The sequence below is a fragment of the Artemia sp. Qi Xiang Cuo genome, chromosome 1 (genome assembly GCF_049724085.1).
Source record: "Artemia sp. Qi Xiang Cuo chromosome 1, ASM4972408v1, whole genome shotgun sequence".
Classification (NCBI taxonomy): domain Eukaryota; kingdom Metazoa; phylum Arthropoda; class Branchiopoda; order Anostraca; family Artemiidae; genus Artemia; species Artemia sp. Qi Xiang Cuo.
Genome location: NC_142794.1, coordinates 19,009,025 through 19,035,604, shown reverse-complemented (window position 1 = coordinate 19,035,604; position 26,580 = coordinate 19,009,025). Strand labels below are relative to the sequence as shown.

Sequence of the window (26,580 nt, the reverse complement as noted above, 5' to 3'; positions counted from 1 at the left end):
TCTACTTGAAATGCAACACAACTAGTAAAGAAATGTATCTCTTTTTAGTGCTATTTTACGCTGCTATTAAACTGCTATTTTACGTTACAGTATCTGTTTAAAAGTTCATTCTCGCAGAGTAGAGCTGTGTTTACAGTTAGTCACTAATGATAGAAAATATTAAGAAAAATAGGGAGAAAAAAGCAAAAATAGGGTAAAATTAAAAATAAAATTAAACAAACTAAAAACAATTAAATTCAAAACAGTAATCTCTTTCTGTTCTATTTTGTTTTTGTATAAGCAGAACAGCAGCAGGTACTTTGCAACAGAACAGATAACGGAAACACTGCCAATGTTCCCAAGTAGACAAAGCCTGAATAAATAAACGGTCTATTTAATAATCATTTGAGATTCCTTCAGGCTCATATTTTAAATAATAATGTAAAATGTAATCTGACAACATTCACAACTCCGCTAACGAACAATGTGCAAGTGATTATGTTTTTACATTAAATTAATTTGGGGTACAAACTAAAGAAAAAAGCATTTCCTACAAGACAGCTAATCAATGCAAACAGACAGCAACATACTAGAAAATAAAATAAATATATTAAAAGATGATTGTTATTAAAACATGTTAAAAGAAAGATACTCATACGTTTAGTGTTTAACCCGTTTGCATTCATTCACAAGGAAGGAAGATTATTTTCCAGGACAAATTTTTTGATTTTTATCAAAAACATTTTTATCAAACAAGATACCTAGAAGTTATTTTTTCCTTTTTATATACTTATTCCCAGTTCCATCTTAACCATCGGCTTTGGCCTTTATTCCTTCTAAATAAAAACCTATTCGAAGAAACATATTCCTAGAATATATTACTGAACTATCTCGACTGTTTATTATTTTTCTATCAGTAGGGAATTTTGAAATCTTTTATACTTCATTTATTTTTTAAGCTACATTTCTACTTCAATCTGTTTTTTCTTTATTCTGGTTTTATTTAATATGCTTACTTCCAAATCAAATTTTGTGCCAAGAATAGAGAATAAGAGTCACAATCAAGACGAGTTTCACTTTTAAGCACAAAAAAAGATCCCTTTACTTTCTCCTACAGAAATTTTCAGAGTGTGACAGGGTTCTCTGAAAAATTTGAAAACCTTATGTCATCATTTTGCCCAAAAATAACACCTGTAAGCTACCAAATATTACCTTGAATTGCAGATTGCACAAATCTAAGGATTTCCGCTTGTGAAGCTCCAGACTTGATGATCCAAGTTTTGTTCAATGTTGTTCAGTGAACACTAATTTTAGTGTTCACAAAGGCCCAAAAAACGAAAATTTACAGTTGCAGTTACTATAAATGATTATTCTTTGGAAACAAAACTGAACTATCAAACGCGATAAGATATGAAATTTGACAACCTGGACCATCAATTAGGACAAAATCAATGCGGACAGCTATAGCAACTGTCATTGCTAAATTGTCTGAAGTAATCAAAATCTAAAAACGTATCAAAAATGAAAATGAAGAGCAAGGACACGGGCGGTTGGAAGATATGCGAAAACGACAATTAGATCGTGTTAAAAATTAAAATGAAGGACCAAGAGACACGCGGCTAGAAGACATACGGCACCGAAAAAGTGGGGGGATTCAAAAATGAAAATGAAGAGCAGTGAGTCAATGAAAATCAACCTGGACAGCAGGAATCAAAACGTTTCAAAATTAAAATGAAATCGATAATTATTGGGCTTGGTGTTTTGACACGGATAAAGTCATCAATGCCTACCATACCTTTGTTGAAAAACAAAGGTTCGGAGATATGTATTTCATAATGACCAAAGATAAGCGGAGGTGTAACGAAGCAAACAAACTGAAAATGATAGCGATGATGATTGGTTTTTGGATTTTGACATGGATAAGGTGATCAATACATACCATACTTTTGGTAGGTGTAACGAATGATTGCGTTTTGGATTTTGACATGGATAATGTCACCAATACTTACCATACTTTTGAAAATCAAAATATGGATGGGATAAACCGTTGGAAGAAAAAGAAGTTTTTGTCCCACCACCTGAACAATTAAAAGCAACAAAAGGTTCGGCAATACGTCTTTCATAATGACAAAAGACAAGCCAAGGCTAAAGAAGAAGTTTTTGTCCCACCACCTGAACAATTAAAAGACACAAAGGTGGTGGTCAATGCCTTCCATACCTTTGAAAATCAAAGACCTGGACTAGATAAATCATTGGAAGAAAAATAAGTTTTTGTCCCACCACCTGAACAATTGAAAGAAACAAGGGTTTGGCGATATGTCTTTCATAATGACAAAAGATAAGCCAAGGCAAAAGTTAAAGGTCCAATAAAAAAAAAATTAATTTCACAAAGGCAACACTTATAATTTAAGGTCCATTTGGACGTCATGAAATATAAAAAAAAGGCGAAAATTGTCCGCGTTAAGAAGATAAGCGACAGTGAGAATCTATATTTAGAAGAGTGCCGAGGGCCGGGGCCCAGCGGCAAGCCGCCGTGCTCCCGGTACTAATTATATATGCATGTATATATATAAAAAGAAAAATACAATCTTTTTGCACTAACCTGTGTTGTCTGAAGACATATTTAACAAGGATGATGATTTAAACTCAAGTTGGCTCTAACAAATTATAGCTATAGTGCCATCTAGCCTAAAATTATCTTGTTCTGAATTCAAGTAAACCACGATGATAAATCAACGTGTCCTCTTATTACATACTCATCTCATATTTAGTCTTTCAGTGTAAATGATACAGATATATCAGATAACACGATATATGCAGTCAAAACACTGCTTATTTCAAGAAGTCAGGATTTCGAAAACATAAATAATATAGATGATCTTCTTAATGTATTTATATTATATAATTAGATGATCTTGATCTTCTTTCAGCTCTCGTTTTGCAACAATTCTTAATCTAAAATTACTTGGGGAAACGATGCTTACTTTAAGAGTTGAAAATATTGATGAGCTTTAGTGATGACGCAATTCACTTATAAACTTGCAATTTTGAAACTCATTTTGAGCTTCAAGGCTTGAAAGCCTTTTTTCCTTTAAGTTCACAACAAATAAGGACTGGCCTAAGCTCTTTTTGTGGCTGAGGCATGACACACTTAGAAATTGAAGAATGTTCCCACATAAACTGCTCTAATGAAAACATGGGTTGAAGAGAGGTAATCTATTTCATAGTTTAGCTCTTACCCCCCCCCCCCAATAAAAGGTATTGAGTTTATGGGTTCCACCCGTTTTCCAGTGGTTTTTATATAATCGGCGTGATTTGACAGATGTACATCTTCCCCTGCTCTAAACTAACTCCAAAATAAATTATGGTATATATAGATGCAAGCTGCAGACCCGAGTTCAAAACAAACACGCTACTCTACTTAGTTGCGTGATTTGGTATTTAGGAGGTTTTTCCCTTATAACCCCATCTAAGCCTATACCTAAAATACAGAGTAAATCTTTTAGCATACCTTGTTTATTATTCTCCGAATGCTATGACCATCAATCTCCGTACCCAATGAATTTGATTGCTTTAGCTGGTGCTCGTTTGAACTCTGTTCTTGATTGACCGTCCACTTTAGTACCTCAAAAGACTTACTAGAAGAAGGTGACGATGGTCTCTCTGAGGCTAAAGACCTTTCTTCAAAGAGTTCCATGCTTTTATTATGGTCAGTCAACAAATCATCAACATCAGCTTGTTTAAGATCTATGTCAACAAAAGATGAAATCTGACCATCAACCAATGAAGCCATAGTGCCATCCCTTGAAACAATTGTGTTGCTTATTGGATCTGTTATATCTTTTGTAGATGAATGAAGCCATATGTCATGCGACGCTTCTCGAAGATGAGGAGGGAATACATTTACTCGTACTGTCTCACTTGTTGACAAAACCCATTCAGCAGCAGCCTAAAATAGGAATAGATGTTTTATGACAAATGCTATTAATAATAATAATGTGACGAAGAGTAAAATTAATAGTAAATTAATTCATAAATACGATATGATAAAAATAGTCCAGTATTATAATAACAATATATTATGATAACAGAATATTCAAAAATATGCGACAAATCAAAAAAAAAATTACTATATCATCAAACTTTAAAATATATAATTCTAATTAATAGAAAAAAACACGACTTTGATCGTTCAACTAAATCACAACATTTTTTTCAGATTTTTTTTCGTATAATTTACAAATTTTTAGTTTTTCCAGTTTATTCTCATCCCCCTGAAATGTATAGTTTTTAGTTTGAAACACTAATAAGAGCCTTACATCTTTTCGGTTTAATTGCTCCTATCCAGGTAAAATGTAATATTTTTAGGGAATCCCAGTAAAAATTCCACAATTTCAAAGGTTTGGCCAAGCCCAAAGTTTCTTATTTGATTAACAAACTTAGAATTCGATTTTGTAAGTCGAGAACTTGTTAACGTTTTGTTTGAGGAACAGGACGAAATTTCCAGTTTTCATAAAAGAGTATATGCTTTTTTTCACACGTATTGTTGGACTGGCTCTTCGGCTAATATAGCTATGATATAAAAAAACGCACAATCTATAGCTAAATAATAGCTAAATAATTTCTTGAGTCTTCGAGATAATAAACCACATATTTTGATAAAAATAAGATATTTCACTCTGGTCAACTGTTTAAAAAAATCAATTGAACCCTCTACAATGAATAACTATAGTAGGAATGTAAATTGAAACTCAGTTAAATTGCTTAAGTTATAGCTTATCGTAAGAAAACAATCATGGTTGCAGCTGCAACCTAGTAAAGAGCGAACCACAGCCCATAGTAATCAAAAGTTGAAAAACGTGTTTTCAAAAAAACTGTCTGGTGAGAAAAAATTGCCATTTGACACTTAATCAGGAATGGTAACTATTTGTTTGGTTAATCTTAGAAGTAAAAGTTTATTGCAAAAAACATTTATGGTGATTTCGAAAAAGAACCTGAAACCCTTGAAAATGGCGTCAAATCGAAATATAAAGTGCACCATTGGAATCAGCATGGTCGAAAAATTTTGTAGGATAATTACAGTCCCCCACCTTGAACATAAAGGAAAATGACTTTTTTGCATGGGTAGCACTGATCCGTCTCCCTTTTTTTCTTTCCTTTTTCCTAGAAGGGCTAGGGGGTGGCCAGAGCATCATAGAGAGGTGTGTAATAGCTCATTCAAAAGGGAATTAAATTTTTAAGTGCCCAGCTAGTCCTATAAAAATTTTGAGATAACCATTTTGTTTAACATTGTTCAAAGGTCGAATTTATATGGTTTTGATGATGATATGGCCCTCCATAGTCCCTGGGGAAGGGCTGTATGAGGTATTTGGCGTATCGATATCGCGCGTATCGGTATCGTGCGTATTGGTATCGCATGTATCGTATCGGGAATATCGGTATCCGCTGTTGTTTTTTCCGTCATTTTCTAGGCTTGTTTTTTTTAAGCATGTCCTGGCAAGGTATCATGGTTGCAGCGGCAGCTGCAACCTAGTAAAGAGCGAACCACAGCCCATATTAACCAAAAGTTAAAAACGCGTTTTGAAAAAAACTGCCAAGTGAAAAACATTTCCTTCTGACACTGACTCAGGAACGTTAACTATTATGTCGGTTCGTCTTAAAAGTAAAAGTTTATCGTGAAAAGTAATTTATGTTGATTTCAAAAAAAAAAGCCACACCCCTCGAAAATAGCGTCATATGAAAATGAAAAGTGTACCATTGGAATCAACATGGTCAAAACGTTCCTTCCCTGAACAACAAGGAAAATCACTTTTTTGCATCGGTCTAGCGGGCTACCAGAACATGATAACGATGTTTCTTGAAGACTCATTCAAAAGCTATTTCTCATATCTACGTGCTTTTTATAAATTATGCCATCTGCAAGTGCCATATGGCACTAAAATGGCACTTTTTGTGCTATTCCTCGACGGGTGGTAATATCAGGCTACCAGAAAATCGTTGGTAGATCTTTTATAGCTCATATAAAAGATATTGCATATATCTACGCCTTTCATATAAATTCCACATTCATCAAGTTCAAATAGCACTAAAAACGACACTTTTGGTGTCGTGTCTCAAGTGGAAAAGTGCATTGTAAAAAAAAAATTTATTTCCAACAAAATGTTTTGCTCGAATTGAAACAAGTGAAAAAACATCGAATTTTTCTATTGGAATTGTGACTTGCTTATTTAATTCAAACAAGTCACAAAAAAATCCAATTTTTCTGTTGGAATTGTGACTTGCTTATTGAATTCCAACACATTATTGAAATTATTAAGATTGTACTTTTCAGTAGAAAAAATGTAATTTTCACCGTAAATAGGCTATATCAATCAACACGGTTTGAACTTCAAAAGTAGTATGAAGTTTCTTGAATATCATTTTAAATTTGATTATAGGACCATTGAAAGTAATATGTTCAGTTTAAGCTCAATTAAAATACTTGATTAGAGCAGAAAAAGGGGAATGCTAATTGAATTTTTAGCATAAAAAGATAATTATAACAATAAGGAAATATATTTTTACTTTGAAATAAGTTGAGCTTTCTTGTCTGCAAAATGAACACGCAGAAATTTATGTACAAAAATTATCTTTAAGCTTTAACAATCGTTTATTTAAATACATTTTTTGTGAATTTCTGTAGGTAGAAAATTTCTTAAGATGCTACCCTAACCTTAACAGTACTAATGGTGAAAAGATATTACTTCCTGAATTCAATCGTTTCTAATTAAGAACGAAAATCCTTTTGTGGGAACAACTTATGTTTTTGCGATGAACGTCATTTTTGTAATGAGACCCAAAAAGCGTTAAAAAAAATTCTTCCCTGGATTTGCCATAAATTATAAATGCTGCCATAAATGCTGCTTACGCTGAATAACCAAGTAAGCAATTATATCGAATAAAAGAAGACGCCTGTAAGGGTATTTCAGTCCATTACGTACACGTAAAGTAACCAAAAGCTTCCCCAAAAAGGAGAATTTTCTAAAATGGTGCACATTTCAACTGGATTCAGAAATACTACACGTTAATAGCATGTATCGAGCTTCAAAAACTCCGGTTTGCTACAGGATTGATTAAAAAATAGGACGTTAGCCCAATAACTTTTATCAAACAGTTCATAGTGTTAAACTGTAATTACGGAGCGACTCAGCTCAATTGTAACCGAAACTCAAAAATGGAATTTTGATAACAAGTGATAAGAATTGGGTTGTTATGCAGATTGCAAATATATAAATTACATTACGTTTAATATCTACCCACCAAAGGCTCCAAGCCTCAGAAGAAAAGGGGATTTTGAAAACAGGGAGCTTGATTTTCGTAAAAGGGAGAAACACCCCCCAAAAGTCAATACATCTTAAAGTAAATCAGACCTTCAGATTCAGTGTATCAGAAAATGTTATTGTGGGGGTTATGATCTCCTAGCTGCACAAATGTGGAATTTATGTTTTTGCCAGAAGACTGATGACGGATGCGTTTCTATTTGTCGTTTTTTGTTCTAGTGTCCTTTTTAAGAGACCGTAAAGATTGGAGGGCAACTAAACCTCCTCCCAAGACCTATTTTGTCTCTTATTTTATTTTTGAATGTTATGATTTAAGATCAATTTGACAAACAAAAAAAATCCCTTCCTTCAACTACCTACAAACGTATAATACAGAAGTAGAATTAATGTTAAGATCTTCAAACGACGAAGTGACGATTTTATCTAGGGGGCATTCAGATCAGAGAGAGAAGACATTCTGGTTGTGTAAGTATCCAGTTTAGTTTATTAATATTACTAACTTGCGTCTTATGTTTCCCAAAATGTTTAAGACTGTACATTTTTATAAATAAAACAAAGTTTGGTAAAATTCTACGGTACTGTTCTATTAGCTGTAAACCATGCAAGAAGCGAAGTTTGGTTAATGCTAATAAAATAAAACAAAATAGGATAAAATGTTATAGTTTAGAAACAAAATTCAGTTATATATTTGCACATTAGAGGGGTGGGGGGGGGGGTAAAGCATACCATATATTAAATACTAACCTAACCTAGGTACCTTTTTCCCCCTAAACCCCAAAAAAACTAAAGTTTAAATATTGTAAACGCAGTTAGAAACCAATGTTTGCAATCCAATTCTCCGTTTAGAGAACCTGTTTGACTAGTTTCTTTTATCATCTATCTTGCGTGGCTTACAACTAATACAACAGTACCAATTCTACTTTAGCTACTTTTGGCTATCTTGGAAAGTGGTTAGGTTAGGAACACGAAACTTTCAGGGATGGGTCTACAGGCTAAAGTATGGGTACTTATGTACTATCTGGAACACACGCGAAAAATGAAGTTTGGTTGATGCTGAAGTACAACAAAATAGTATAAAATATAATTGTTTGGAAACAAATTTTGGCTATATAGGAGCACATTAGGGGAGGGGGGAGTGGGGCTAAAACATAGCATACATTAAATACCTAACCAAACCTAGGCACCTTTTTCCCTTAAACCCCATAGAACAATAGTTTAAATATTGTAAACCCAATAACAAACCACGCTTTACAATCCATTTCTCTATTGAAAGAAACCTGTTTCGAAAGAAACCCGCATCTTCCCTATATAATTTAGCGCATGTGTTTCAGATAGTACATAAGTATCGAAGTATGTCGTGGGAAGGTATTTTGAAGTGCCTACCTCCACTCCTTCTCCCTCTAGAGGGTCCTTAAATTTGCCTACATAGACAGGTCTATACTTAGTGAAATTTTGACAAAACAACATTTTACCTTAATTTTCAGTTATAAGTTTCTTTTTCTCAAGGTTTAGTTCAAGAATGCAATTCCTGTTATTTGAGTAGAATTTTAAGCCACATCAATATTTTTTTCTTCAAAATTTAGGAAATGTATTTGCATATCTTTAAAACCTTATAAATTGGGATTGAGCAAAGTTGTGAAGCTGAAAACAATTTTGTTGTATTTCAACTAAGCAGAAGATCTATTTTGCAACGTTTCATTTTTATGACACAAAGATTTTATGAGGCGGCGAACAAGAGATTTGATTAGATATGATGAGTAAGTCAAAGGTATTCAGAAAAGACAGGATTCGTGGCATTATTATTGCAACCGTTCACCTCTGTAGGTAGAAAAAAGGGGGGAAGTCTTTCTTTTATTTATGCCTCGATTTGATTTCACTTCAGGTCCAAGTGTCACTGTTTTCCTGATTGGAATATATTTCTTACTCAAGTGTGTTCTGTCGGCCTGCTACTACGCCATTTACTGATTTACTGATTTACACCATGAGAAAATGCGGCCTTTAAGAGCTGTCATATTACCTGGGAGAAATTTTTTGTTTAATTTTCTGTTCTTGTAAAATAAATTAGATTGTTTTTTTTTGTATTTATTGATGCATCATAAAGAAGAAATGGAAACTGAATCCTGAGAGCTAGATATTAGACTGTAGACCAAGGAAATTGAACAACGCTTTTGATGGAAATCCAATAAGAGAACGGGAAATCCAGCAAACAAGATGGAAATCTAATAAGCATCTTAAAATTCAACATGTTGTCTTGTCAACAAACTGAAAATTCCATTTGGGTATGGGAATTCAACATTTTTGTTTCTCAACAAATTGGAAATTCAATAATGACCATGGAATTCCAAAATGGTCTCCAATATTCAACTTCAGTTGTTGAACTCCAAATTTTGTTGTTGTTGAGCATTACAAACTATTTTGTTGAATCTCAAACAATTATTTTTACAGTGTGGGGCTATTGGGCTAGCAGAACTTTAAAAAGTGATGTTTAATGGCACTCATTTTTAAGGTATACCCCGGGAAGACAGATTTTAAACATATTACTCATATCTACGTGGTTTTTTATCAATTTTACCATCAAAAAGTGCCATATAGCACTAAAAACGGCACTTTTGGTATCACTTCTTAAGTGGAAGAGTTTGGAACCATGAAACTTTACCATTACAATAATTATGGTCCAAAACCCTTAAATGGAGGCTTATAAGATCCCCTTACGTATACTCCCCATCCAGACCCTCTTAGTATGTTCCGTAAATCAAAAGTAAAAGATTATTTCGAAAACAAATTTAGTAATACCTAAAACTTTTCAACTAAAAATCTACCAAAAATTAAGCTTGATTGATCAACAGTTTTGAACTGAACCTTCAAACTTCACTCTGTGATGAAGCCTGTGTGCTAGTTCTAACGGTGGTAATTGAGGGGAAGGGACGACCTTGCCCCCTTAGTTTTTGCTCTTGCCTAGGTTTTGAAATCACCTTTTCTTGGTCAATTAATTGGAAAAGGCACTTGTTTCATTTAAAAAAGTTGGGAAACAACCGAAAGTGCACTTTGTGGGAATGTGCTATCATGTCAGACTTATAAAAAGAGATTAAGCATAAATATAAGCCTTTGAATGAGCCCTTAAACAGCTTTCTTTTGTTATAAAAGCCTTCTAGTTTCTGCTAGTCAGTAGGTGATTTATAAAGCCCTGTCTTTTATGGCTTTTTCAGGCGAAGTCGGCCGAGTAAAAACAGCTTTTTGCTCATCGAAAAACAAACGTTCCTGAAAAGCATGTATTGTTTTGTGAAATATGGATAATGAACTTTATGTTATAGACTAAAATTTTTCTTAGCTGTCAAGGTTGTTTACGGTATTTTTTAGCGCTGTCTTATCTCCCCTAGATCGATGATAATTAGAAATTATATTAAAAATACATTTTCAACTGAAACTAAGAAGTGACATTAAAACTTAAAACGAGCATAAATTATTCCGTATAAATAAAAAAGATCATGGCAGCGTTGTTTCTGCATTAAATTTTAATCAAAACCGAACAAAGATTAATTTTAAAAAAAACAAAATTTTTCCGAGGGAAGTAAAGAGTGAATTTAAAACTTAAAACGGACAAAAATTATTACTTCACAGCCTATTTAATATACATTAATATAATTAGTACAAATAAACTAAATAACTATGTTTCCCTATACTTTTATGATTATAACAAACTAGCACTTTACTGAAAACACAAAAGTCAAGTATAAAAAACAGGATTATTGATTTAAGAGTCAAAAGCGAGTATGTAGCCCGACAACACTAAACAAATCTAAAAAACTTTTTATAGTGTTATACCAGTTGTGGCACTAGTAAAATTCAGTATACAATTAAAATTATCTTAAAAACATAAGCGTAAAACTAAATATTTTTTAATAACCGCGAAGTAATTGAACAGCATACAGAAATATTGAATTGATTTATCAAGCAGCATTTTCCTCTCACCAGCTATAATACCAATAGTGGGTAATATACAGTCTTAAATTGTGAGAAATATACTTTCGTATCACTTGAAATGAAGATCAAATGAGACACAATATGAACTCTGGAAATCTGATTATTTCTCTCTGTAAAAGAGTGAATTTCAAGCCATGATACAAATTCTAAAGCTAGTCTATAGTCATAATACTATCAAAATGGCCTTACTTCGAACTTGTGTACAAACTAATCATGAAATGTCCTTTTAAGAACCAAAACGAGAGCCAGTCATTGAACTGAGCCATTGTGCAGAAGTGATACCAAACTAAACTAAAAAAAATAAAGGCAATCCTAAAGTGGATTGTTGCTTTATTTTAAAAGGGATTGATCCTAAGAGGGATTGATAATATTTTGATTCTACAAAAAGTGTCCTTAATTAGTTTGCTTTTGCTATACCAAAACTCCTATATTATTTTGTGTTTTCAGTAAAGCGCTAGTTTTGTATAATCATAAAAGCATAGGGAAACATAATTGGTTGGTTTATTTGTACTAGTGTTATTAATGTATATTAAATAGGCTGTGAAGTTAAAATTTTTGTCCGTTTGAAGTTTCAACTTCGCTGTTTACTTCCCTCGGAAAAACTTTGTTTTTTAAAATTAATTATTAAACATACGTCAAAATTAGTGAAGGAAAACTTAGTACAGTGGTGAAATAGTGTGATAGAATAAGTTGGAAGATCCTCCCGAGCCATTATTGGCACATAGGGTGTCAATCATATATGATGTTTTAGTTACTGATTCTTTTTCACAACAACAGGTAAGAAGCCTGTCATCCAGCCAGCTGAATCTTTGTACAAAAATAAGAAAATAAACAAAATAGCAATTTGAGTTTCAAACAGTGGCCACACAAGCATTTTAATCCCGTTTTCTGAAAAAAAAATTGTGTAATTTAAGGTGTCAATTCAGAAAAATATTAACTTTAGAATATATGAATGTCTTTCCAGACTCTTTAGAAAAAATTCAAAATGACACTTTTTCAAAATAATCTAAAATTTTGGGCTAATTCCATTGGTGAGCAGAGCCTTGATATATTCTGAACTGAGAACTTTAAAACAGATTAATTAACTCTACTCAGTGCAGATTTCGATCAGTTTTAAGACCACGCAAAAGATTCAGTTAAATATATTACATTCGGAAACCTCTATTACTTAATGATAAAAGGTCTTTTGAAGTCGTAAGTTTAGTCTTTGATGATTTAAATTTACAAACTAGTTTTGTTCTAATCAACCACTGACACACAAGACTGACTTGGGTATGCGTAACATATATATATATATAGACGCCCTGGGATGTTCTGGTTAAACAAAAAAAATAGATATGTCATGGGTACGATAAAAATCGTTTAAAGCTTTAATTTTGCAGAAAAACCTCTTGTGAATGACGTCATATTTATATACATTTCAACGAAATAATTTACATCATTTTTCCCGCAGGAATAGTAGTATCGTTTTTCTTTGACGCACGCAAAATTATACCATATGACAAATCAATTTGGGCAGGAAAAAAGGTATGGAACAAGGAAACACGGAAATCACTTTGAATAGCTAAAGAATAAGGTATAGAAAAAAACCAGCAAAATCACATTGAATTGCAAACGAAAATGTTACACAACGAAATCTGTGGATAGAAGATAAAAAAAAATTACAATTGAAAGAAGGAACGTATTTTTTTGGCGTGTCTGAGTCTATTATCAATAATCAGGAAAGAAAAATTAATTTTTAGTGCCTGTGACACATACAAATTTAAAAAAGATGACAAATGACTCTTAACAGCTAAAGAAAAAGGCATGGAACACGAAACAGCACCAAATCACATGGAATTACAAACGAAAACGTTGTCTTAAAACTAAAGAATGATATAATAGCTATAATATTGCGTAATTTAAATATAACAGGATGGAATAGGAAAAAAGTGGTAGGACTGGCAGAATCATCATTGGAATAACACTAAAACAATAGTTCAAAAATAATAATTTGCAGAAAAAGTACCTCTGAACTTTGTTCTTTTCCGTGATTTTCAAGAACAATTGATGCTCCATTTACCGCATCTTGATATCTAATTGAATTATCCATAATTACCTATAAAAAGATAAATAAATGGTAAAAAGAACAAACAATAAAGCAATGAGTGACCTAAGCATTACTGAAAAGAATTCTAGAATTTGAAGAAATTATTAAAAGAAGAAAAAATCAAATTGAAAGTGTTATCTACACAGAAAAGAAGCAATATAGGAATGAATCAAATTTTAGAGATTAAATGTCAAAAAAAAGAAAAAAACCCAAGTTGCAAATACCAGAGCTATTACAGGTTCAAGAAGTAAAAAATAAGGACCTTGGAGACTAATTTTTAAGATATAGTTGAAATAAAAATGGATTTTTAAACTATTGTTACATCATAGTTGTCAAAACGAATGTCAAAAACGATTGTTACATCATAGTTTAGGAGATGTCATTCTTTACACATACAAATCTAAATATCTAAAAAGCTACGGGCCAGGTAGGAAAACCTTTTAAGGCATTCTTCAAGCAACTAGTCAAGTGGGGACCCCCCGCATATACAAAAATTGATCTTAGCACCCCATGAAGACGTTTTTTTTCTTCAAGACATTTTTCAAGATTTTTTTTCCTTCGAGATGTTTCCTTAAGGCATTTCCCAAACCGGTAGTCAAGTGGGGAGCCCATGCTTTTTAGAAAATTTATCTTAGCATTCTCTCAAGATTTTACTCTAATGTTTACTTAAGTATATGACACAATTTTGTATGTCAACGACGCTTGTTTTTGCTAGGACTTACACAGGAGTTTCTTTTACTTCTAAATATGTAAGACTTTCTGGGGCCAGATATTTATTTTTACTGTTAAGGACAACAAAGGTTTTCATCGTTACGTGGTCTAGACAAGAGTTTTTTTGGTCCAAGAAACCGTTTGGGCGCTGCAACAACAACAGACGGTCATCAACCTCTCAAAGTGGTTATTTCTAGTTACAAGCCTTACGCAAGACTTGTTTGTTCTCCTACCGGGTACTGGACCGGGTAATCTCTTTGATCTTAATGGTATTAAACGTAAGTAGTGCATACAGGCGTGGAGAGTCATCAGTCGCACATTCAAAATGAATCATGTCACTAGAAACTATAAAAAGGATATTATTCGAGTATACCTCCAGGTAATAATTAAAAACAAGGGAATTAAGGGATGGAGGTGACTCCAATCCCCCCCTCCCAAAGTGAATATACTCGAATTGAAACTGATAGGATTTTGTATACAAAAATAAAAGCTAAAACTCCTCTCCCATTTCATTACATGGTTTTATGGGAAATAAAATAATCGGGTTACATCATGACAAAATACATTTTAGCCAGAAACATCTTTCAATTTCTAAAGTGCTTAGAAGAATTACAAAATTGAAGCTTATTCTGATAGACGGGTAAACAAGAGTTAATTAAGAACTGTGGAAAAAGGATATATTTCAACTGGAATTTGGTTTAATTGCACACTCCCGATAACTAATCGCAGAAATGTGTTCTTCACATTTCCTTTGTGAACTATTTTGATGGATTCTGGTCAAATACAATTTACCATTGAAGTTGAATGCTAACGTAAGATATTTGATGTTAAAATGTGTTATATATGCGTTAAATGTTAGGGGGGAGAATATTTTTTTAATGGTAAATACAGATTCTTAAACGGGCATCTTTTTGAGTATAATAACGATTTGTAGTGTTGTGTAAGGCCCCCCTCTTAAAGTTAAAATCATTCTTAGAGCATAGGGGCTATACATCATTTTCTAATGCTTGTCCCAATAGTCTGATATCAGTACCGCATTTTTGGTTACGCGTGGGCTCGTTGAAACAGGATGGGCAGCAATAGGAATGACTTATTGATTCAAATTCAACAGGGACACAATACTTGTCCAAATTATGATTTTTTAAGGGTGAATTATCCAGAAAACTAAAAAATTTTAATTATGTTTCATGAGAATCACGATCAAGTAAATTAGCAAATTAAATGCGGATTCCCCCAGTAAAGAAGCCAAGGATGCACGATGATGGGAGGAGTTCACTGCCTACTGCACTGCCCCTGCAGAGCTATGATGCGGGACTTTCAAGGCCTGCTCCCCCAATGGAAGACAATGATGCGGAGAGTCTACTGCGTCCTGTCCTCACCGTGCAAATGGAAAATATTAATGGCACCCCTCTCATAAGTAAACTTCCATCTTAGCATCCATCTAAAATTAAGCAATTATTTGATTTAAGTGAGACTCCTAGATGCCAAAAAATTAACGATAGTTTATTCAAACAATCACGAATACCCCAGCCCCACTTATCATGCCCCTCGTCTCATATGTATTAAAATGAATAAATTCTTTATCAACATCTATTAACGGAAATGTCGGATAAAATTGACAAAATCTAAGCATCAGAGCAAATAAATTCTTTATCATCATCATATGCCGGTTACATCGGTTATCCGGATAAAATTGATAAAATCAAGTATCAGATTGAATAAATTCTTTATCAGCATCTTATGTCAGATATGTCGGAAAACATTGTCAAAATCTAAGTATCAGAGTGAATACATTCTTAGACCACATTCTTAGTCCCTGAGATTAAAAAACAACAATGACAACTTTGATTCGGCATTGGCTTCACATATTTTCGAAAAATCGGACCTTTTAAAGAGGTAATTGAGATAAAAAAATACATTAACCAAAATTTAGCAATAAATAGAGATACTGGAGATATTTCATTAAGCCCCATTTACGACAGTTTAATTTTGAAGGACTCAATCAATATTTTCATCCGGTATAACTTGAAAGAACCTATTTGGACATCAAATGATGAACGAATTTGTAGGCGTGCCAAAGCAATAGCAAAACAAAGGATTATTGCCCAATCATCTTGGTAGTTTTTTTCTTTGATTCCAACCTGGTTCTTATTTAGTTTCTGTTCTGTCGTTGACAAGTAAACTACGGAAGGTTCGATTTTCGTTGGTTTCTTTTTTCTTTTCTTTCTTTTTTGTTTAGCACTGAGGACGACTCGGCGGAGGTCCTAGTCGAAATATTTGCTTATTTCTTCTTCATCATGGTTCGCCACTGGCTAACCAAATCCTCGTTTTTTCACCCTTTTTTTATTTTATATTTCATTTTGTGATTTTCTTTCCTCTCTGAGTTTCATTTATCAGAGTGAAAAAATCTTTATCAACTTCTTTTGTTGGATGCATCGGATAACATTAAAAAAAATCTAAGTATCAGAGCGAATATATCCATTATCATCATAATTTGTCAGATACGATAAAATTGAAAAAAATCCAAGTATCAGAGTGAATAAATTCGTTATCAATGTCTTTTGACAGATACGTTTAATAACATTGACAAAATCTAAGTATCAGAGTAAATAAATTCTTTAAGGCCATTTTTTTATCGACAGTTGTCGATTACGTCGGATAACATTAACAAAATCTATGTATTAGAATGAATAAATTCTTTATCAACATCATTTTTCAGATACATCGGATAAAATTGACCAAATCTAAGCATCAGAATGAACAAGCTCTTTATCAATATTCTATGCTGGACACGTCGGATAACATTATCAAAATCTAAGTATCAGAGTGATTAAATTCTATATCAACATCCTTTGTTGGATACATAGGAGAAACTAACTCTATACGCCAGGGTGAATAAATTCTTTATCAACATTTTTTGACGGATATGTCGGATAAAATTGACAAAATCTAAGTATCAGAGCGAAAAAAATTCTTTATCATCATCATAAGATGGATACATCAGTAATACGGATAAAATTGACAAAGTATAAGTATAAAATGGAATAAATTCTTTATCAGCATCTTATGTCAGATATGTCGGAAAACATTTTCAAAATCTAAGTATCAGAGTGAATAAATCCCTTATCATCATCATCATTTGTCCGATACGCTTGATAAAATTGAGAAAATCCAAGTATCAGAGTGAATAAATTTGTTATCAATGTCTTTTGACAGATACGTTTAATAACATTGACAAAATCTAAATATCAGAGTGAATAACCTCTGTAATAACATTATCTTTTTATTTTCAACATCAGTTGTCGGATACGTCGGAAAACATCGACAAAATCTATGTATTAGAATGAATAATTTCTTTATCAACATCATTGGTCGGATACGTCTGATAAAATTGACAAAATATAAGCATCAGAGTGAACAAGTTATTTATCAACATCCTATGCTGGATACGTCGGAAAACATTATCAAAATCTAAGTATCAGAGTGATTAAATTCTATTTTAACATTCTTTGTCGGATACATAGGAAAACAATGACAAATTATAAGTGTCAGAGTGAAAAAATTCATTATCAACATGCTTTTCTGGATACGTCGGATAACATTATCAAAATCTAAGTATCGGAGCAATTAAATTCTATATCATAATCCTTTTCTCGGATATATAGGATAAAATTGACAAAATATAAGTGTCAGAGTTAATACATTTTTTTTATCAACATCCTTTGTCAGATCTATCGGATAAAATTGACAAAATCTCAGTATCAGAGTAAATAATTTCGTTATCAGATAACATTCATAAAATCTAAGTTCCATTAATTTGACCTTATGCATCGTTGCGATGAATATAGGTTAGACTGGTTATAGATGTCAGCACACCCGCTCAGACACACAGTCATAGTGAGATAGACATGCAAAAGTTAGTTTTTTTTGTATAATTTAGGTTCACTTAGAGTGGCGCACCACTCTAAGCGAACCTAAATTAACCTAACTTTTTGCATGTCTCTCTATCAAGCGTATCTGACAAATGATGATGATAATGGATTTATTCGCCCTGATACTTAGATTTTGTCAATGTCATCCGATGTATCCAACATAAGATGCTGATAAAGAATTTATTCAATCTGATGCTTAGATTTTGTCAATTTTATCCCGATAATCAATGTATCCGGCATATGATGATGATAAAGAATTTATTCTCTCTGATACTTAGATTATGTCAATTTTATCGGACATATCCATCAATAGATGTTGATAAAGAATTTATTCATTCTAATACATTGATTTTGTCAATGTTATCCGACATATTCGAGAAATGATATCGATAAAGAATATTAATAAAGAATTTATTCACTCTCACACTTAAATTGTATCAGTGCCCAAAAGTATCTGTCAAAAGACATTGATACAGAATTTATTCACTCTGATACTTAGATTTTGACAATGTTATCCGATGTATCCGGCAAAAGATGCTTATAAAGAATTTATTCAATCTGATGCTTATATCTTGTCAATTTTATCCGATTTATCCGACAATGATGCTGATAGAAAATTTATTAACCCTGATACTTAGATTTTGTCACTGTTACCCCAAGTATCTGAAAATAGATGTTGATACAGAATTTAATCACTCTGACACTTAGGTTTTGATAATGTTAACTGACATTGCCATCGATGGATACCGATAAAGATTCTATTCACTCTGACACTTAGATTTTATCAATTTTATCAATCCGATTTTATCAATGATAAAGAATTTATTCATTCTAATACATAGATTTTGTCAATGTTATCCGACGTATCCGAGAAATGATATCGATAACCGACGTATCTGAGAAATGATATCGATAAAGAATGCCAACAAAGGATTTGTTCACTCTGATACTTATATTTTATCAGTGCTACCAAAAGTATATGTCAAAAGACATTGATAAAGAATTTATTCACTCTGATGCTTAGATTTTCTTAATTTTATCAGAGATATCTGACAGAGTACGATGATAAAGAATTTATTCACTCTGATACTTAGATTTCGTGAATGTTATCTGATGTACCCAACGAAAAAAGTTGATAAAGAATTTATTCACTCTGATACTTAGATTTCGTGAAAATTATCTAATGTATCCGACAAAATAAGTTGATAAAGAATTTATTCACTACGATACTTAGATTTAGGTAGTGTTATCAAACGTGCCCGTCAAAAGACATTGATAAAAACTATATTCACTCTGATATTTAGATTTTCTCAGTTTTATCAAGCATATCTGACTAAAGACGATGAAGAAGTATTTATTCACTCTGATACTTAGATTTTGTGAAAGTTATCTGATGCATCAGACAAATGAAGTTGATAAAGAATTTATTCACTCTAATAGGTAGATTTTGGCAATGTTATCCAAAATATTCGACAAAGGATGTTGATATAGAATTTATTCACTCTGACACTTAGATTTAGTCAATTTTATCCGATGTATCTGGCAAAGATTATGATAGACAAAATTTATTCACTCTGATACTTAGATTTTGTCAATGTTATCCCACGTAACTGACAATAGATGTTGATATAGAAATTTTCATCACTCTTACACTTAAGTTTTGATAATGTTAACCGACATATCTGGTAAAGGATGTTGATAGAGAATCTATTCGCTCTGATGCTTAGATTTTTTCAATTTTATCCTGACCTATCCGACAAAAGGTGCTGATAAAGAATTTATTCTTTCTGATACTTTGATTTTCTCCATGTTAACCTATCTATCCAACATATGATGTATGCAAAATCCGTTTCTTACATCCCCGATGTTTTAATAGACATTCTAAACGTTTGATATACTAGCATACTCTAAAAATAATGAACATATAGCAATGTAATGCATAATATATTTTTAATGAAATAATGTAATGTAGGATATTAATACAAAAATATATTATTATACATTATTAATATCAATGAACAACTTTGAACATTTCGAATCTGTTCCATAAAATAGTTCACCATGTTCTCTCTTGATATTGTAGCTATTGTCTTCTCTTAGTTCGTAATCAGTAGATAATCATTATCCCATTTTGAGTCATACACAATTTTTACTGGTGTGTCACCGACAGGTTCAATATGCATTTCATATTTGCTATTATTAAGTTCATTGTCTATAAAATCAATGGTAGTAACGTTTGCTGGCACTTTGTTTTTCATTGATTCATCTTTGTATTCCCTAGTGATATTTTCTACCAATGCCCTTTTTCCAGCAATTTTACTGTCTATTACAACATTATTTTTACACAGGTAACACTTCCGGCACGTAGACAAGATATGATTTATGATATTAGTAAAAGAGTACGCCTGTCTTCTTTTGCGGTTGCCCCAGACGTGGTAGTTAAAACATTATCATTATCGCTGTCTTGATTGAGAGTTCAGAGGAGACACTTCTCCTGTGATTCTTGTAATTTCGCAACCTAACCTGTGTACAAAAACGTGATTAATTCACGTTTTTGATAAGACTTCTCCGGTGAATTATCTATAATCTGGATACCAGCAATTTTGCAACCTAACCTGTGAACAAAACGTGAATAATTCCTGTCTTGGATAAGACTTGTGGATACTTTGACTTAAGGTGACCCATTAATCTATTTAACTTTGTTAAAATAGTGAATATTTAAATTTTTGGCAACTGATTAGTAAACACTAAACCAGATTACTGGTACTTTTCTCGTTATTGTTGATTATTTTGAATTTATTGTGAAACAATTTCTAATTAGTGTTCGAATTTGTGAGTTCGAATAGCTCAAATGTTTGGAAAAAAGGAGCCTCCAAAACAACCTCCTGATAGAGATATGAGTAAGTCACCATTTCAACCATCTTCAAAAGCCCTTGCTAGAACCCCCCCCCCCTACAGCTGCGAATGTACCAGCGACCTCTCTGAAGAGTATTCATACACTAAACATGGATACCACCCAATGTCCATCCACCTCAACAACTGATACTGAAAAAGATGAAGAAGGCTTTAAGATAGTAAACTCGGCTAAGCGTAGAAGACAGAGAAAAAAAAGTCCACCAGATTCAGCAATAATACATCTAACCGATACCACGAACAACTCTTCAAGAAATCCAGCCGATTCCCCAGTAATTATTCAACTAGTTCCCCAATCTGATAATTGCTTGTTTACCAACTGTGATCTACCAAAGTTGCGAGTTTCCCTCTTCAAGACCATTCGTTGCAACTTTAATATGAATATAAACAGATCAGGATCCCTAGATATCCTTTTGAAGGAACCCACATCAGTGAAAAAGGTAATGGAGCTAAAAAGTGTTGAAAATGTTGTTGTCACAGCCCACCTGTGGTCCCCAAGCCCGATAAAAACAAAGATAGTGCTCTACAATATCCCTAAATCATTTCTAAACTCGGACCTGATGGAAGCATTGATGAATGAAAAAGGTGAATGCATTCCGGTCTCTAGTGTTCATACCCTTGGTCGCGAAACCACTGAAACCTCAAACTTTAAAACTGTGTTGTTTGAGCTTCAAGGACAATTTAATATTGACAAAGTGTTCCTCTTTGGCCAACAAAAATCTTTCAAGCCTTACAAAGAAAAGCCATTACAGTGTACTAAATGTCTAAAGCTTGGGCACTCAGATAAATACTGTAGAGAGGATTCCAACATTTGTAAGATTTGCCTTGGCAAGGACCATAATGAGTTAAACTGTCAATTTGACCCAATATATACTAATTGTAAGGGCAAACACCAGTCCCTAGATAAAGGAAACTGCCCCAAATATAAACAAAGGGCAGAGATACTAAGAATAGCAAAAGAGCAACAACTTTCAATCCCTTTTGTAGCAATGCAAGTCCCAAGGACACCAAGAGTCCCCCGTCCCCAAACAGGCCTCACGCAACCAACAGCCCCTGAACCACCAACAGGCCCCAGGCAACCAGCAGCCCCCAGGACTCCAAGAGTTCCCAATGCTTCCCTTAGTGTTGAAAGGTTTCAGAATAATCTCATCCGAGACAAAACTAATCCATGGTTCCCCTTGATAGCAAGTGCCCCCCAAAAAACCCCGAAGAACCCCATTTCGGAAAATCCTACGCAAGGAAAGACATCAAGACCGACAAAGCTACCTGGAATTACTCCCCACAGATTTCACACAGTTTCTCCAAATACTTTGGAAGCTGAATCAAACGTGTACTTTAAATTAGCCAGCTTATCAGTTACCTCTATGCTCATCTCCCAATTAGAGTTACCCAATCAGTTGAAATGCATTATTCTGAAGAATTTGGCAAAAACCCACTTTGGCGAGACCATAGTTTCCGAAGCAGAAATTCAAATTGAGAGTGTTTTAAGCCAACTTAGGCTGATTGAGTCACAATCAGAACGCCTGACGACTATTTAACGTGTGACTTTTCGTTTTTAACTAATTTATCCCTTTCCAATAACATTGTTTTTAATTATCCCGATATAGATGATAATCAGCATGCCAACCCTATAAGCAGCCCCCCTGGTACCTTAACAAATGCTAGTTGTAAATACCTTGTTTTTTTTCGATTTTGCTACTAATGTGAAGCCAAAACTAGTAAATAATAATTCCCTTAATGTTCTTTGTTTCAACATCAGAAGCATCCGGGATAAGTGGCTCAAGTTTAAAGATTTAATTTCAATTAATGGTGTCTGCCCTTTCGATGTAATAGGATTAACAGAGACATGGCTTTCCGATAATGATGACACTAGTGATTTTTTACTCCCTGGTCACCAAATAATCCATATGCCCAGGAGATTGACTAAGTGTTCTGGTGGTATCTCACTTTACATCCGTTCGAATGTAAATTTTACCAGGCTATCAGAGTGCGAATCTATTTTCTCTACACAACTAAATCTCAGATGTATTTATTCAATAATTGTAAACATAGTTATCGGCCAAAATTCCTACATACTCTCCTTATTTTATAAACCTCCTCCATTTCCGACCTCATGTTTTTGTAATCTGTTTGATGATTTTTCTAATTTTATTAACCTACCCCATAAAAAGGCAATAGTTCTTGGGGACTTTAATTGCAACCTACTCAATGTTGGTAAAAATATTGAATCTGACACTTTTTTCGAATCGATAACCGCGAGTGGTCTTCTACCCAAAATTTTTTCCCCAGTAGAGTCGATCCTGTGAGATCAACTTCAACATTAATTGATTACATTTTTGTATCCACATCCCAGGGAAATGACCTGTCCTCAAATATAATATTTTCGGATCTGTCAGACCATTTTCCTATTTACTTGTCTCTACCTTCGCAGCCACTACCTCTACGGTCTAGAACTAATATCCCAACACCTACTAGAAATTACAGTTCTGCAAATATAAACCCTTTTATCGATGGCCTAAGAACCACTGACTGGTCTGATGTCTTAAACTGTCAAAATGTAAATTCTGTCACAAATGGGTTGGCACAAAGACTAAGGGAGATTATCCATTCAGCTTTTCCTATTCGCAGACTTAACCGGAAAAATATCCCATATGCTCCTGAATATCACATAGCCTCATTGTCTCCTCACATCGTAAAAACAAATTATATAAGTTAGCCTGTAAGACCCGTAGTGATATTGACCTATCTAATTATAAACATTATAAAAACTTATACACTAAACTCATCCGTGAAGCGAAGAAAAATTATTATTATACACAAATTCTCAATTGCAAAGGAAACCTGAAAAAGATATGGTCCACCATTAATGATATACTTTCAAAAAATAGAAAATCAAAGTCTATACCTATTCGCCTTAAAGACACAAATGGTAGATTAATTGACCCTTTACATGCACCTGATGCATTTAATAATTATTTTTTGAATGTTCGTCATACTGACTCCCGCTCCTCCTCACAGGCTGTATTCCCTTGCTTCAATTTTAGATCCATGTTTTTCTGCCGAACTGATAGCAATGAGGTACTTCAAATCATGGGTTTTCTCCCTAATAGTTTTACTCCTGACTGTCTTGGATTAAGTAATAAGCTCCTGAAGACCATATCTCCTTTTGTTTACGAGCCCATCAAGCATATTGCCAACCTATCTTTAACCCACGGAATTTTCCCTGATTTACTGAAGTCACCCATTGTTATTCCAGTTCTTAAAAAGGACGATCCAACTGAGATAGGTAATTATCGTCCAATCTCAATTCTTCCTGTTATATCCAAAGTGCTCGAGAGAATCATCTTCAGACATCTGTCTCCCTTTCTGTTTGACAGTCAGCACTCCGTATCCTTGATTTCTCCTCACTAATATGGCTTTAGGATGAAATTCTCAACTTCTCATGCTCTAATTGACGCCACACAGTTCATACGCTCACAACTCGACCTTAAAAAAACTGTATTGGGCTTATTTTTGGATTTTTCTAAGGCCTTTGACATGGTCGATCATAGTTTTATAATAAGTAAATTAAATAATTACGGTATTCGTGGTGTTCCCCTCTCTTGGTTTGATTCTTATCTATCTGGAAGGGTACAGAGTGTGAGCCTGGGTGGAGTATCCTCTCAGCCCTTACCTCTTCGGAGGGGTGTCCCGCAAGGCTCCGTTCTAGGCCCTATTTTATTTCTCCTGTATATCAATGATCTTGTTATAGACCTGGGCCCTTCAGTGTACCCTGTCTTATTTGCTGATGACATCAACTTCTTCATCACTGGAACCAATCTACCATTGGTAATAACCTCTGGCCAAGTACTTCTGAATAGAGTCCAGGCATGGTGCCTTACGAATAACATGACCATTAATAGCAAAAAAAGTCAAATAGTGTTATTCGAACCCCCTACAACAAAGACGTTATTCAACCTGCTCGTGGTCTCAAATCCTCCCCCAACATCCTCCCACCAGTGGAGGCTGTCAATTTTCTTGGTGCATTTATTGACTCGTTCTTGTTATTCTCAAGTCATATTTTTTACACCACAGAAATAATTTAGAGACAAGTTGCTGTGATCAACCGTGTGAACTATTTTTTTCCCCCTGACATCCTAGCTACCCTCTATTATTCCTTTATTTTTCCTTACCTTTCTTATTGCGGATCTGTTTGGGGAAATACAAAATGGTCCTTCACTAAAAAACTCAAATTTGCCCAAAACCGCGCCATTAAAGCAGTTTTTCGGCTTCCCCGTCTATATCCAACTCGTGATTTGTATTCAGATTTTGGCATAGCTCCACTTGATCAAATCATACAAAAAACTAAATTTATCGCTTGCTTACTCTGCTTTCCACAATAATCTTCCACCTCAACTCCTAACCTATTATAATATTAATAATTCGGAAGCCCACTGTCTCCGTTAATCCAATAGAGCCTTTAAAATTCCTAAATGCGTTTCTAGTGCTGCCCAGCAATCTCCCATTTACAAATCTATTATTCAATGGAACAAAAGTCTCTCCAGTGTTGAACTAGCCACAAGTTCCTGCAAGTTGTATAAAAATGCAACAAAACTTGATAATATAATTTAATCTTTCCATTTTTAACAAATTTGGTCTAATTAGCCATGTTTTATTCTTCTATATTTTTTTTTCTTTCAGTGTTACTTTAATTTTTTTTTCTTTTTGTCCTTAACAAGTTATCTTCTAGGATCTTTATTGTTATTAATGTTTGTGTTATGTTTTTATTCGAATAAAATTGAATTGAATTGAATCTCCAACAATATTATTATTTTTACTATTTATAACTCTAGATATCATAACGTCGGTTGCCCCAGACAAGGTAGCATACGTTCTTATTCTATTTTTCACCATTTCATTATTATATAAAAGAGAAAGAGTTTCGTGGCTGTTTAGTCAGGATAGCGGTATGCCATTCCTCTATCCTTAGCAGAGGCCATTGTCAAGGGTTCTGGATCATCTGCCCTTCACAGTTGTCCCTTTAGGAAGGGTTCTTCCCGTTCGGATGTCCATCAGCACTGAGCAATTTGAAATATTGCTGGGGGAACGATTGTAACCGCCGGGAGGTGTCCCCACGCCGGTGGTTACTATACTGTGTACGTCTTAGGGGCCTTCCCCCTGCTATGCCTCTATTTATGACCCCCGGGCAAGGGTGTCCTAGTTTCAATTATGGACTCCCAGGAACTAGGTTCCCCTTGGTCCGCGCCTCCTATTGAGGTGCCCTAAATTTCTGTATGGCGTTCCCCTATCCACCATCTGGGGACGCGCTGAGTGGCTTGGGGAAGGCCTTCTACTAAGAATATGACTCAGATGACATTCTTTCTGTATCATCATATTTGCATTACAGTTCTCCAAAGATTGTTTTCTTTAACAATCCCACCTACCTTCCTTCGTTTCAAGCTTGATTTGCATATTCAATTTAAGTTTCACTCGTTTTAAGATTTACCAAGTTTCACTATCTGAAAAATTTTATCTTATGCAATGGTTACCTCAAATTTTCTATCAGATATATTTGTGGAAAAAAGGCATTGGGGAGGGGGCTAGTTGCCCTCTGATCACCTTTGCCTGTGAAAAAGGGCACTAAAACTCTCGATTTCCAATCGATTGAGCCCCCTTT

At 33.9% G+C, this 26,580-nt stretch overlaps 2 protein-coding genes across 2 annotated transcripts in view; both read right to left on the bottom strand.

Annotated features, from left to right (window-relative positions):
- The window catches only part of LOC148956082 (uncharacterized), a 21,622-nt gene extending 8,233 nt beyond the window's left edge, over positions 1-13,389 (bottom strand). The window contains exons 1-2 of the mRNA XM_089097530.1: positions 13,288-13,389; positions 3,491-3,928 (exon numbers count right to left, since the gene is read on the bottom strand). Coding sequence (XP_088953656.1) covers positions 3,491-3,928; positions 13,288-13,371 — 522 coding nt within the window. The 5' untranslated portion in view covers positions 13,372-13,389. The remainder of the gene's footprint in view (positions 1-3,490; positions 3,929-13,287) is intronic.
- Positions 1-26,580, bottom strand: part of LOC148956081 (uncharacterized) — a 146,217-nt gene that overhangs the window by 89,859 nt on the left and 29,778 nt on the right. The window lies entirely within an intron of this gene.